Raw genomic sequence first — 14,994 nt, 5'->3', positions numbered from 1 at the left:
AGTTACTTGTCACTTAATAATGAGAGATCCCATAAATTCAAAAGACAAATGCCTTTTCGTTTCTATTTGTAATTATGTATAAATCTATTTTTTCAGGATTTAAATAAGCGGTTATCACTGCCTGCAGATATCAGAATACCTGATGGATATCTCGAGAAGTTGCAGATAAACAGTCCACCATTTGATCAGCCAATGAGCCGACGATCTCGTAGAGCTTCCTTAGTAAGTTTTTAGTCCCCTCTACCTATACCATGAAATCTGCTTATTTGATTTTCTAGGTATAAACATTTTTAGTTAATTAAGAAACAGTTGTTTTTATTAGAGAAGTTGTGGGTTTACAGAGCAATCATGCATAAAATACAGGATTCCCACTTACCCCCCCCAACACTTTTCATTGGTGTGGAACAGTTGTTGCAATTGATGATAGCACTTTTTTATAATTGTACTAATATTTTTTGGCAGTAGTTACCTTTGTTATAGTTGATAAAAAATTATTAAAATAGTGCTATTAGCTATCATCCATGGTTTACATTAGGTGTATTTTTTTTCTGTATATCACCCTATTATTAACACCTTTTATTAGTTTCACACATTTATTACAATTCATGAAAGAAAATTTTTGTATTTTTACTTAAACTATTGTCAGTTATCTGCAGTAGAGTTCACTGTGTTATTCAGTCCTTTGCTTTATCTTTTTTTTTATTCTAGTAACATGAACAACCTAAAGTTTCCCCTTTTAACTATATTCATCTATATAAGTCAGTGCTGTTAATTATACTCACAGTAATGTGCAACCATCACCACCATCCATTTCCAAACCCATACAATTGACATAAATAGAAATTTTGTACAAATAAGCATCAACTCCCTATTCTCTAAACTAAGTCTATCCCCTAGTAACCTATATTCTAGATTCTAACTCTCTGAGTTTGCTTATTATAATTAGTTCATGTCAGTGACATTATACAATATTTCTCCTTTTATGTCTGGCTTATTTAACTCAGCATAATGTCTTCAGGGTTCATCCATGTTGTCACATGCATCAAGATTTCATTCCTTTTTATGGCTGAATAATATTGCATTGTATATATATCACATTTTGTTTATCCGTTCATCTGTTGATGGACACTTGGATTGTTTCCCTTTAAGTTAATTTTTATATTTAACTCTCAAATAAGTAAATTTTATTACATTGCCTTCTGAATTTGATAATTTTTCACCTTTAAGTGTTTAAACATATATTTTTGGGGTAAATTTTATTGATAGATGCTAAATGTACAGAATATATACTAGATATTTAAACATTTATTAATTTATACTAGATAGACAAAAAAGTGTGCAAACCATAATTGTATAGCTCATTGAACTTTGCAACATTAACATACCTATATAACCAGTACTCCAGTTGTTAAAAGAACATTCCCAAAATTTTGGAACCATTAAATACTCCTGCCACTTTTCTATTCACTCTCCTCCTACTTCATCAACTGTAGCCATTATCCCTCCCTTCTAATGCCATAGTTTAGTTTTACCCATGTGTCACACATTTAGATATTATTTTTATAGTATGTTTTAATATCTGGAAAGACTTTTTATCCTCATTCATATACACATTCTTATTTATTTTAAAAATGCTTTTTTAATATTCTTTTCTATTATTAAACTTTTTGAACTTTACATAATTGTGGTATATAAATACATTAAAATGCATTTTATACAGATATGTATTTATATAAATTATCTGTCTAATACAGTATGTATGCCAAAATATATACAATACATGTTCTTTTTACAGTTGGCTTCTTTTCCTCATTGTTTTTGTGAGTTTCATCCATGTTATTGTATTTCGTTTGTTCTCATTATTGCAGAGTATTCCATTGTATGAATGTACTATACTTTATCCCCCCTGTTGTTAAGCATTGGGGTTATCAGTTTTTGGCTTTCAAATAGTACTTCTATCCCTATTCTTGTACATGTCTTTTGGTTAACATGTGTAATCATTTCTGTTGGGTGTTAGGAGAAGAATTGTTGGATAATATGCTCTGTGTATGTTCAGCTTACTTAGATACTGTCAAACAGTTTTCCAAAGGGATTGTACCAGTTTACACTCCTGTCAGAAATGTATGATAGTTCTTCTTGCTCCTCTTGCCAATTCTTGATACTGTTGCCTTTTTAAAATTTGTATTTTAACTTTCCTGGTGAGTGTGTACTGGTATCTCATCATGGTTTTATTTTGCATCCCTGGTGGCTGAGTTGAACACCCTTTTATATGTTTATTAACCATTTAAATAGCCTCTTTAGTGAAGGAACTTTTCAAGTCTTTTACCTATTTTCTATTGGATTGTATGTCTTTTTTCTTATTGATTTATGGGAATTCTTTATACATTCTGGATAAAGGCCCTTTGTCAGTTATATATCTTGGAAACATCTTCTGGTATATAGCAGTTGACCCAGTACCATTTATTGAAAGGACAACTTTCTCTTTTCCAGTGTCACCTTTGACATACAATCAGGTCATTACAAATGCAAGGATTTTTTTTATTGGACTCTATTTTTTCTGTTACTCAGTTCTTTTTTTTTTTTTTTTTTTACCAATACCACACCTTATTTTTTAGAACTTTATAATAGGTCTTAATATCTGATGGTTTAAATCTTCTATCTTTTCTTCTTTAAGATTGTCATGACTGTTCTTGGCCTTTTCCATTTCTTTGTAAATTTTAGGAGTAGATTTTTTATTTCCACAAAAGCACCACATGGTACTTTGATTGGGTTGTATTTACATCTATTTCATCAACTTAGAATTATTGCTTTGCAATATCAAGTCTTCATCCCATGTGTAACTCTTCCATTTGAGAGGAATCTCCTTTGATTTCTCTCAGTAATATTATGTAGTCTTTAGTGTAAAGGCTTATACATCTTTTAAACCTTTTTGCTTTTTAATGGTATTTTAAATTATATCATTCTTAAAATTTCACTATAATTTTTGATGATGACATGAAATATAGTTTATTTTTCATAATGACCTTTATTGAACAACCTTGTTATATTCATGTGCTAAGTCTAATAGCTGTCTATAAGAATTTTGATTTTCAATAAAAATGATCAAATCATCTGCCACTTTTGGATTGGCATCTTGAATTTTCACATCTATATTAGTGAGAGACTTTAATGAGTTTAATTTATAACTTACAGTTAATGTTTTTAGGAATAGTTCAGTTTCTTTAATATTTGATTATTCATATTTTCTTTTTCTTCTATGGTTTTGGTAAATTGTTTAATGTCACATAGTTAATAGTTGGCATGGCTTGGATTTGAATTTAGAGCTGTTCCCAAATCTGTGCTCTTCTATCCCAAATAGACTCTGCTTTCAAGGATTTAAAGCTTTAGACAAGGAGACATGTAAGAAATAAATACAGTATAGTAGAATTACTATAGTCCTGTAGTAGAGGTACATACAAAGTACTGTGGGACAATAAAAGAGGCTGGATAGGAATTTGTTAGGCTGACATTGTGTAAAAGGGTGTTCTAAGAAGGGAAAGTTTCGTGTATTAAAATCCAGAGGTATGAATGTAAATGTTTTATTGGGGAAATTATAACTGATGTAAAAGATAAATGTGTATTAATATAAAAAATAGGGCTGGAAAGAATAGGGTGGATCCAGACTGAAAATGCTTCAGAGGACCAAGGCCAAGGAGTCTGGACTTCATCTGAAGTGGTGGGAGGATATCAAAGGTATTTATTTTAACAAGGGCCAACATGATCATATTTTTGTTTCATAACAGTATCTTTAGGAAAGGTGTAAACATTGAGTCAGAGGAGAGAAAGATTAGTGACAAGGAGATGAATTAGGAATTTATTAAAAATGAGGGATGACCAAGTCAATTATGGTGGAAATGGAAAATAGAATATAGACCCTAGAATATAGATCCTAGGATTAAATACATAAACAGATCTTTTCCTAGCTGGAAGTTGTATCTGAGGTAGAAGCTTTTTGATGATGACTCTGATGTTACTATCAGGATAGGATATATAAAAATAGGATATTTTTCATATCATGGATATTTTTATTCACCAAAACCTCTATTTTGGTTAGTTAATCTAAAGAATTGTTATTTGATATTCACTAATACGTAATATAGTAAAAGTGTAATAGCAACTTGATTTTAGTATAACTTTAAGATCATATTTTTGGATTACTTCTTAAGACATTTTTATTGGAATTATTTTTTCTTTTGTCCAGTTAAAATATTCCTTGCCTATCAATTTTTATCAAGGATGATAAGATGTGGAGTTATTAAATGTTTAGAGCGAGACTAAAAGTATGATTTAATCTCCATGTAATTCTTAAAGTTATCATTAAAGAGCTGTGTTTCGCAGTCTGTATGAAATTAAGGAAAACAGTGCCCTCTAATGAATGTTTTATGATTGAAGTTTTTTGTTGTGGTTGGGTGTTCCTCCCAACCTCTCCAGTTTTTTGACTCTAAAATGACCTACAGATTTCAGATTAATTAGGCCAACTGTGTTTTGGTTTCCATTGATTCCATTATTCATTACCTTTTCATATTCATTACCTTACCAAACACATTTTCTTTTGAAATGCTTTAGAAAACTTCTTCAAAGTAGAAATCTGTATTTATCAAAAAAGTTTATATTCGAAAGTGACTGGAGATCTCCATAGATAATATATTTTTATTTATCTAAACATTTTTTTCAAGAAACTCAAATATAAAATTTTAGCCTTGTCTTTCTAAAAGTCTAAACTTATGTTGTTTTTCTATTTTCAAGTAGTAATATGTAATAAGTAGTTAAAATAACATAAAAGCTTCCATTGAGTAGGATCTAAGAAACAAGTCACAGAATTTATTTATGTTGGAGAAAGGCATACATTAGGGGTGACTGACACTACTAGAAATTCATGATCATCAGCCTCAAATGGACCCTCAGTACTGTACTATCACTTATAGCCATTCTGTTCTTTCCTTCTTTTAATATTGAGAAGTTGTCCTTCTGTCCCATCTTCTTGGGATACTTAGAATACCTTATATCTCTATACGCTCATATACTATAGCAGTCTCCCTCTCAACTCAATCCTTCCATTAACTTATTTAAATAGACCTTTTATTTTAGAGTAATTTTTATTTGTTTGTTTTGTTTTTGAGGTTCCAGAACTAGGGATTGAACCCAGGTCCTCTTATTTGGGAAGCCAGCACTTTACCACTGAGCCACATCAGCTCCCTAGAATAGTTTTTAGATTTGCAGAATAATTGTAGAGATGTAGAAAGATGTCCTATATAATACATAGTCCATTTTCCCCATTGTTAATGTCTTATACTACTTTATACATTTGTCACAACTAAGGAACTGACATTGGTTCACTACTGTTTGCTAAACTCCGCACTGTCTCTTTCATTAGTTTTTTGCTAATGTCCTTTTCTTGTCCCAGGAACACATCCAGATGCCACATTATATTTAGTTGCCATATCTCATATTAAAAAATATTGGTTGTTGGATTGGTTAAGTGTGCTTTCTTATTCATTTATAGTTGATAAGAAATGTTCTAACTCTAAATGTGAAAAGAATTTCAATTATTTAGTTAAAATTTAGACTAAGAGAAAAGACCACGTGCAGATATAGTCAGTATTCACTAGGGCTTTGTTACATTTAAAATCATGACACACCCAGCGGATGTTATGAGAGAAGGTTAAATGCAACTATAATAAAATGAAAGTGTGTGTGTGTGTGTATATATATATGTATGTATGTATGAAAATTTGTCTCATAATTACAAGCGATGTACGTTTTAAGAGTCTGTTCCTTTTTAAACAATAAGAGTTAGATTCCCTCATTCATGTCTTTATCAGGAGAGATCATTTGTAGTCCTTTCTTATTTCTAGCAGTAGGTGAGAGAATAGGGTATCAAGTCTCTTAGAAATAATAAATACATTATGGAGTGTGGAAGTTAGGTTTGAGGTCCACCTATAACTTAATTTAATACTGATATATACAGGGTTAAGGTAGTGTCAGGATGATAATTTTTGTAAGACAAAATGAGTAGAATAGAGATACTCAATCTCTTTTCTGCCTCTCTGCCTCTGCATCCCGACCTCAACGTATCTAAAGGATAAAACACATTTTTAATCAATAACAGTAACCCAGTAATTCTCAAGAGAGAAATGGATGTTTAAAAACTTCTCTATGGCCCCAGTCCTTTATATATACACACACACTTCTACAAAGACATTTATAGAATCTCTTCACATATTTCATTTGTTTTGAAGCTCAATTAAAACTGCATTGCCAGCATGTTTTTAGCACAGCTTTATAACGGTGATAAACAAATGCAAAGTTAAGATGTCTCCGTAGCTCTTGATACCAGTTACAAGTTACTGAATTATAGGAAAGTTGTTACAAATTAAGATTTTTTTGTTTGTTTTTAAATTTCTATAAGGTTATGCTGAAAGAGAGTCATCTGAACAGGAATTTACTAGGGACTGTCAATAAATCAGGTATTCTCTTGGAACAGTGAAGTATCAGAAAAAAAATTACCTTTATTTGTCTAGAAAGCATAATTAGGTTAAATTAAGGGACTTTATTAAAATATGAAGCTTATTGTGCCACTTATTTAGCTGTTATTTCTGTTTATATAAAGCTTTCAAACTTTTAAAATATTCCAAAATAATCTAAGATGGAGCCCACTCTAGATTGTGAGTTCATGAAAGCAGGAATCATTTCTGTCTTCTTTGCTGTATCCCTAGCCACCTATCATTGGGTTTGGTAAATGTTGAACAATGGCTTTGTCCTTTGTCCTCTGAATAATTTCTGTAGGAGAGTATGTCAACAAGCTAGTCATTATATCTATTGTTAATCTTGTCGTGTTCAGCATATAAAATGCAAGGAAAATTTTGTAAAAGTTCCATTTAAAGATCCAGTAGGTAACGTTTGGATGTAATTAATTATTAAATCCTTAAGTTTGGAAATTATTAAATCAGGGAGTAGGAGAGTGTACTTTACTCATTGAACTAGGTTATGATAGATGGTTTACTTACTTAACTATGCCTTTTGTCTGAATTCTCTGTCTGCCGGCATGGGTAGACTTCAGTAGCACTGTTTATTTTATAGACTGATTATTCAAATTTAAATTTAATTTCATCATTATACTACAGTATTCTCCTTTTTTAAGAATAGACTTTCAGAATATTCTTACAATGTTAGTAAATTTCACTGTCTGAAAAATGTTTATATTAAATTTTTTATAACCGTTATATACTTTATCTCATATAGTACAATAATCTATAACATTTTTATCTCTACAGTCTTTAATTTGTAGTCCATCTGCATACTCTTTATGGCAAGCATTTTTGTCAGCCACAAAAGTGTATTTGATGTCTTCAGGGCATACTTCACTCACAATAAAGAGATTATTAAGAAAATTTGCTTACTGCTAAAAAGAAAAAGTTCCAATTATACAGTCATATTTTCCCATGTTCTTCCCATTATTATGAATTATGACATTTTCATTTTTAGGGGTTATTCTTTTGTTCATACTGGCTTCTTTCCATTCTTAGTATAGTTTTTTCCCTCCATAAAAGATATGACCTAAGACTTAAAAATCATGGCAAAATTGCAATAGTCCCATATTTGCGAATTTAAGCACCTGAATTCCAGGTAGTTTGAGAAAATACATGCACGGTATCATTATTCTTGTGACTTTGTCAAATTATCCTTTTTATTTATTTATTTCAATTTTTTTGTTTTTGTTTTTTGATTTTTGGGTATTTTTAAAGATTTGTTTTTTATTTATTTCTCTCCCCTTCCTCCCCCCCACCCAGGTGTCTGCTCTCTGTGTCCATTCCCTGTGTGTTTTTCCGTGACTGCTTCTATCCTTATCAGTGGCACCGGGAAACTGTTTCTTTTTGTTGCGTCATCTTGTTGTGTCAGCTCTCCGTGTGTGTGTGTGTGGTGCCATTCTTGGGCACGCTGCACTTTCTTTTGCACTGGGCGGCTCTCCTTACGGGGCGCACTCCTTGCACGTGGGGCTCCCCTACGCGGGGGACGTGGCAGGGCACTCCTTGCGCACATCAGCACTGCGCAGGGACCAGCTCCACACGGGTCAAGGAAGTCCGGGGTTTGAACCGCAGACCTCCCACGTGGTAGGCGGACGTCCTATCCATTGGGCCAAGTCTGCTTCCCAAATTAGCCTTTTTAAAAGGTATTTATTTATTTAAGAAAATATGTATGTGAAACATAAACTAAAACTTTATTTAGAATCAAGCGATCATGTATCAGAAAGTAAGTTTGCCACATTTTCCCTACTTCGATTGTATTTGGAAAATATTATCTATTATAGTTTAACTTTGCTATTCTCCATAGTTATTAATGACAATAGATGGTGTGTGCTTATTCCAAAACTTAATTTTTCCATTTTTTGTGAAAAAAATCGTGTATAGAAAAAGTCATGCAATACAAAAAGAAGCAGATGATCTCTAGTCATTCAATAATAACACCTGTGACCAAAGTTTTTATTTCTTTAGCAAAATCATAGCAAGTAGTGTTGGATATGCAATTCTCCAAATAGTGCTTTTTTTTTTTCTTTCTTAAGGAAGTATAAGTTTTGAACCTGGGACCTTATACATGGGAAGCAGGCTCTGAACCACTGAGCTACACCCACTCCCTCCATATGGCTTTTTTTTTTTAAATTGAAGTATATCATTCATACATGAACACACATAAACAATAAGTGTATAGTAAAGATTGTGAACTTGCAAAATAAACATACATAACATCACACAGGGGTCTCATACATTACCCCTCCACCAAATCTTTGCATTGGTGTGAAACATTTGTTGCAAACTATGCAAGAGCATCGTCAAAATATTACTTCCAACTATATTCCTTGTCTTACATTTGGTGTATTTTCTCCCCAACCCATACTATTTTTTTTTTAATGTATTTTTGTTGCAGATATTGTGAACTTGCAAAACAATCATACAGATATGTCGATTTCCCATACAACTCCAGACCCTGGTGGAACTTTTGTTATAGATTGTGAGATAATATCAAACTGTTACCACCAGTCATGGTCCATAGCATACATTTGGCACACTTTTTCCATATACCTCCATTATCAACACAGTATAGCTTGGCATTAATGCAAGAATATTATAGTACTGCTGTTAACCACAGTCTGTAGGTCACCCAGTTGTAGTTTTCCCATGTTTCTCCATATCCCCATCACCCTGCAATAGTGATGTACATCTGCTCTAGCTCACAGAAGTTCTTTCTTGCATTTGTCCCCTTAACCACAATTCTCAACCACCTCTGGTTTCACTGTGTTATTCAGTCCCTAAATTATTCTTTAGCTTTCTTTCTGTTGACATTTACTTCCCCAGACTACCTTTTTCAGTCACAATCCCATTTATAAACCAGTTGTTACTCAATATAATGTTACTATCAACTCTATCCATCTCCACACTTTTACAGTCAAGTTAATTAAAACTTCTATGTACGTTAAGCATCCATAGTTCTTTTCAACCCTTCCCTTATCTCCTTATAACCTATACTCTAGGTTCTAATTCCATGTGTTTATTATTTGTATTTAGTTCATATTAATGAGACCATGCAATATTTGTCCTTTTGTGTCTGGCTTACTTAGCTTAGTATAATGTCTTCAAGCCTCATCCCTGTTATCACATATGTCCCAATTTCATTTCTTATTGCAGCATAGTATTCCATTGTACGTATATACCACATTTTGTTTATCCATTCTTTGGTGGATGGACACTTGGGTTTTTTCCATCTTTTGGCATTTGTGAACAACGCCACAATGAACATTGGTGTGCAGATGTCTGTTCGTGTCTCTGTTTTTAGTTCTTTTGGATGTATTCCTAGTAGAGGAATTGCTGGATCATATGGCAGTTCTATATTTGGCTTCCTGAGGAACCGCCAAACTGTCTTCCACAGAGGCTGCACCATTTTCCACTCCAACCAACAATGAAGGAGTGTTCCTGTTTCTCCACATCCTCTCCAGCACTTATTGTTGTCTGTTTTTTTTTAATAGTGGCCATTCTATGTGGTGTTACATGATATCTCATTGTTGTTTTAATTTGCATTTCCTTAATAGCTAGTGATATGGAACATTTTTTCATGTGCTTTTTGGTCATTTATATTTCCTCTTTGGAGAAATGTCTATTTAAATCTTTTGCCCATTTTTAAATTGGATTGCTTGTGCTTTTATTGTTGAGTTGTATGATCTCTTTATATAGAATGGAAATCAAACCTTTCTTGGATAAGTGGTTTCCAAATATTTTCTCCCATTGACTGGGCTGCTTCTTCACCTTTTTGATGAAGTCCTTTGAATCACAGAAATGTTTAAGTTTGAGGAATTCCTCTTTATCCATGTTTTCTTTTGTTGCTCGTGCTTTTGGTGTAAGGTTTAAGAATCCACCGCCTACCACCAGGTCTTGAAGATGTTTCCCTATATTTTCTTCTAGGAGCTTTCTTGTACTTCCTTTTATATTTAGGTCTTTGGTCCATTTTGAATTAATTTTTGTATAAGGTTTGAGGTAGGGGTTTTCTTTCTTTCTTTTGGCTATGGATATCCAGCTTTCCCAACATCATTTGTTGAATAAACTGTTCTACACCAACAGGGAAGTCTTGACAGGCTTGTCAAAAATCACTTGGCCGTAGATGTGAGGGTCTGTTTCTGAACCATCAGTTTGGTTCTTTTGGTCTGTGTGTCGTTTTATGCCAGTACCATGCTGTTTTTACCACTGTAGCTAGGTAATATGATTTGAAGTCTGGAAGTGAGAGTCCTCCAACTTCACTTTTCCTTTTTAAGATGTTTCTGGCTATCCAGGGCCTCTTACTCTTCCAGATACATTTGATAATTGTGTTTTCCATTTGCTTAAAAAATGCTGGTGGAATTTTTATTGGGATTGCATTGAATCTCTATATCACTTTGGGTAGAATTGACATCTTAATGATAGTCATCTAATCCATAAGCATGGAATGTTCTTCCAATTATTTAGGTCTACTTTGATTTCTTTTAGCAATGCATTATAGTTTTCTGAGTATTAGTGCTTTGCATCCTTGGTTAAGTTTATTCCTAAATATTTGATTCTTTTAGTTGCTATTGTAAATGAAATTTTTTTCCTGACTTTCTCCTCAGATTGTGCATTATTACTGTATAGAAACACCAGTGATTTTTGTGTATTGATCTTGTATCCTGACACTCTACTGAAATAATTTATTAGCTCTAGCAGCTTTGTTGTAGATTTCTTGGGATTTTTTTAGATATACAATCATATCATCTGCGCATAGTGAAAGTTTTAATTCTTCCTTTCCTATTTGGATGCCTTTTATTTCTTTTTCTTGCCTGATTGCTCTAGCTAGAACCTCTAGCACTATATTGAACAAGAGTGGTGACAGTGGGCAGTCTTGTCTTGTCCCTGATCTCAATGGGAAAGCTTTTAGTTTTTCACCATTGAGTACAATGTTAGCTGTGGGTTTTTCATATATGGCCTTCATCATGTTGAGAAAATTTCCTTTAATTCCTAGTTTTTGTAGTATTTTTAGCAAGATAGGATGCTGTATTTTGTCACGTGCCTTTTCTGCATCAATTGATAAGATCATGTGATTTTTCTTCTTTGATTTATTAATGTGGTGTATTATGCTGATTGATTTTCTTGTGTTGAACCAGCCTTGCATGCCTGGTATAAAACCCACTTTATCATGATGGATAATTTTTTTAATGTGTTCTTGAATTCAGTTAGCAAGTATTTTATTGAGGATTTTTGTATCTGTATTCATTAGAAAAATGGGTCTGTAATTTTCTTTTTTTGTAATATCTTTAACTGGTTTGGTATTAGGGTGGTATTGGCTTCATAGAATGTTTTGGTTGCATTCCTTGTTGAATTTTTTGGAAGAGCTTGAGTAAGATTGGTATTAAATCTTTTTAGAATGTGTGGTAGAACTCAGCTGTGAAACTGTCTGGTCCTGGGCTTTTCATTTTAGGGAGCTATTTGATGACTGTTTCAATTTCTTTACTTGTGATTGGTTTGTTGAGGTCTTCTGTTTCTTCTAGTATCAGTGTAGGTTGATTGTACATTACTAGGAAGTTTTCCATTTCATCTACATTGCCTAGTTTTTTTGCATAAAGTTGTTCATAGTATCCTCTTATGATCTCCCTTATTTCTGTGGGGTCAGTAGTAAGGTTCCCTTTTTAATTTTTTATTTCATTTATTTTCATCTTCTCTTTTTCTTAGTCTAGCTAAGGGTTTGTCGATTTTGTTTATCTTCTCGAAGAACCAGCTTTTGGTTTTGTTAATTTTCTCTATTGTTTTTCTGTTCTCAACTTCATTTATTTCTGCCCTGATCTTTGTTATTTCATTCCTTCTACTTGCTTGAGGATTAGTTTGCTGTTCTTTTTCTAATTCCTCCAGCTGTATAGGTAGGTCATTGATTTTAGCTCTTTCTTCTTTTTTAATGTAAGCATTGAGGGCTATAAATTTTCCTCTCAACGCTGCCTTTGCAGCATCCCATAGGTTCTGATATGTTGTATTCTCATTGTCATTTGTCTTGAGATATTTACTGATTTCTCTTGAAATTTCTTCTTTGACCCACTGATTACGTAAGAGTGTATTGTTTAATCTCCATATATATATGAATTTTCCCTTTATTTGCCACTTGTTGATTTCCAACCTTACTCCCTTATGATCAAAGAAAGTGCTTTGTATAATTTCAATTTTGTTGAATTTATCCACTGCTTGTGGGAACTGGAGCTTCCAGCTCCAGCCATGAAATAGCTCCTGAGGCGGCTTGCACCCCTAGAGTAGGATGGGCACCAGCCTCTGCGGTGTGGCTTACAGCTTCTCAAAGAGGTGGTGCAGGTCCCCCTAGCTTCCTCCCCGCTGGAGGTGGGACTGGGCTTTAGGCTAAACCTGCAATCCAACCTGGGTGGAAGGAAGCCAGTCCATACAAGCACTGATTGTCAGTCAGCGCTGCTTCCTCTCCTGCCTGGGGCAGAGTCAGAATGGCAGCCACCGGCTTACCTCTGACCTGGACATGGCTCAAGATTTAGTTGCTCCTAGGATTCTGCTTCAGCCCACCAAATTCACTAATCAGTAGCTGAAGTCAGTGCCACACCGTATTTTCCTCCCATTTCTATTGGGGGACGTGGAACTTCCAACTCCAACCACAGAATAACTCCCGAAGTGGCTTGCACACCACATGCACTGACCTCCGTGGCGTGGAGTGCTCTACTCACGATTTCTCTGTGCAGAGGGGTAGTCTCTTCCTTCCACACCATCAAGGATGTTGCAGGGTACTCCTCTGGTCTCCTGGGTCCTCCAAAAGGTGCTTTTGGTAGCTCTGGTTGACCACCAACTACCCTGTTTCAGGAGCTGTCTCCAGGAGCTCTTTACTCTGACACCATTTTGGCTCTGCCCCTCCCTGTGGCTTTTAATATGACATATGTCACAGTAACAAAAGAATAAAAATACCTTTTGAGGAACTTGTGCTTCTTTCAGTCATTCAACTTGGGACATTTTATCCTTATTGTTCAAAGTGGTAAGCGATGCAGGGTCAAATATCATTTTCATTTTATTCAACATCTCTAGAAAAATTGCATAAATGGACCTCCATAGTTTGACTAAAAACAGTATTTAATGATCTAGCATAATTTATTCAGCTTTGTAAACTTAGGTTATATATAAAAGAACTTTATTGCCTTTCACTGGCTTCTTTTTATTTAAGGGCACCAGCACCACGCTAAGCAAAAAGTGAGTTATTTCTCTGGATTATTATGCTTTTATCAGTATCTAGAAAGGGGTACCAGAAAGCAAATTTTAAGGAAATTCTTATTTCCCTCTTCTGTTTGCTTACCTTTTTTCTATTTTTGTTCTCTGTCCCTTACTTTCCTTATGTTTGCTTTTTCCTTTTCTGAAATCTTTTGTGTTAGAATTTTTGTTTTGTATTACTTGATTTTAGTTTTTAAAATTGACTTTGCATTATGTATTTAGCTGTATTCCACATTCCACCTACCTCATTCATAGACACTATACAAAATACGCAAACAAGGTCAAGGTTTAAAAGCAATGAATTTGAGAACTCATTTTACCACAGAATTAGACCTGGATTGCTTCTTCCTGGTTTGCCATTTTCTGTACCATAGCAAAGTGTGACCATCAGCTGTCTTCCTCATTACGTTTGTTTTTTGTTTTTTGTGGGTTTTTTTCCATCATATTTTGTTTGGAAAACCTGAAACATAGTATTTCGTTGCTTGCATGCCTTCCTAGGGAATTTTAGGATTGGTGAAGAACAATATGTAGGGAAATTATTTTGCAGTTATGTTAAAAAAGAAAAAAGTCATTTTTCATAAGATTCTTTGGTATCTTAAAATGCTTATGGTGTCTTTATAAGTTCAGGGTCTTAAGTTTTTTTTTTCATGGCAGAATGTTAACCAATCTATATAAAAATTAAGATGGATTGATAGTAAAAAATTGTTGAACTCTGATGTTTTTGAACGTTTGAATGTTCTAAGATAGATATATTTTAAAACTTGACAAATATTCAAAATTTTTATTATAATCAGATTTTTCTATTCTAACACACTTTTTAGAAAAAGAGTGTTTTAGATATTGAGGAAGAGATGAATTGAATTTGAGAAAAATGTTAATTTGCTTTCTTTATAGTCAGAAATTGGGTTTGGGAAAATGGAAACCTACATCAAATTGGAAAAACTTGGAGAGGTAAGTGAATACTTTTTTTAAGTAAGAATTTTTTTCCTTGTTCATTATCTAAATTCCTCTGTTAAGCCCCAATTTTTGGCAATCTAAATAAAGTATGCATTATTTTCTGAAAGCTTATTATTTGGAAAAGGCAACAACCAGATAGAAGGGGGAAGTAGGGAGACCCTCCAGTTCTTGAAGTTATCCCATCAGTTTGAAAGGAAATGTGTTTTTTATTAGCCTTGCATTGAAGTATTAAGGTATTGTG

At 33.5% G+C, this 14,994-nt stretch overlaps 1 protein-coding gene across 4 annotated transcripts in view; it reads left to right on the top strand.

The window, feature by feature from the left end:
* CDK17 (cyclin dependent kinase 17) overlaps window positions 1-14,994 on the top strand; it is a 97,687-nt gene that overhangs the window by 62,179 nt on the left and 20,514 nt on the right. For all 4 annotated transcript variants that reach the window (XM_004464131.4, XM_058308569.1, XM_012527422.3 and 1 more), the window contains 2 exons: window positions 97-222; window positions 14,691-14,747. In XM_004464131.4, the coding sequence (XP_004464188.1) occupies window positions 97-222; window positions 14,691-14,747 (183 nt within the window). The remainder of the gene's footprint in view (window positions 1-96; window positions 223-14,690; window positions 14,748-14,994) is intronic.

The sequence above is a fragment of the Dasypus novemcinctus genome, chromosome 12 (assembly GCF_030445035.2).
Source record: "Dasypus novemcinctus isolate mDasNov1 chromosome 12, mDasNov1.1.hap2, whole genome shotgun sequence".
Lineage (NCBI taxonomy): Eukaryota > Metazoa > Chordata > Mammalia > Cingulata > Dasypodidae > Dasypus > Dasypus novemcinctus.
Note: the sequence above shows the minus strand (reverse complement) of the source record. Positions and strands in the feature narration are given on the sequence as shown.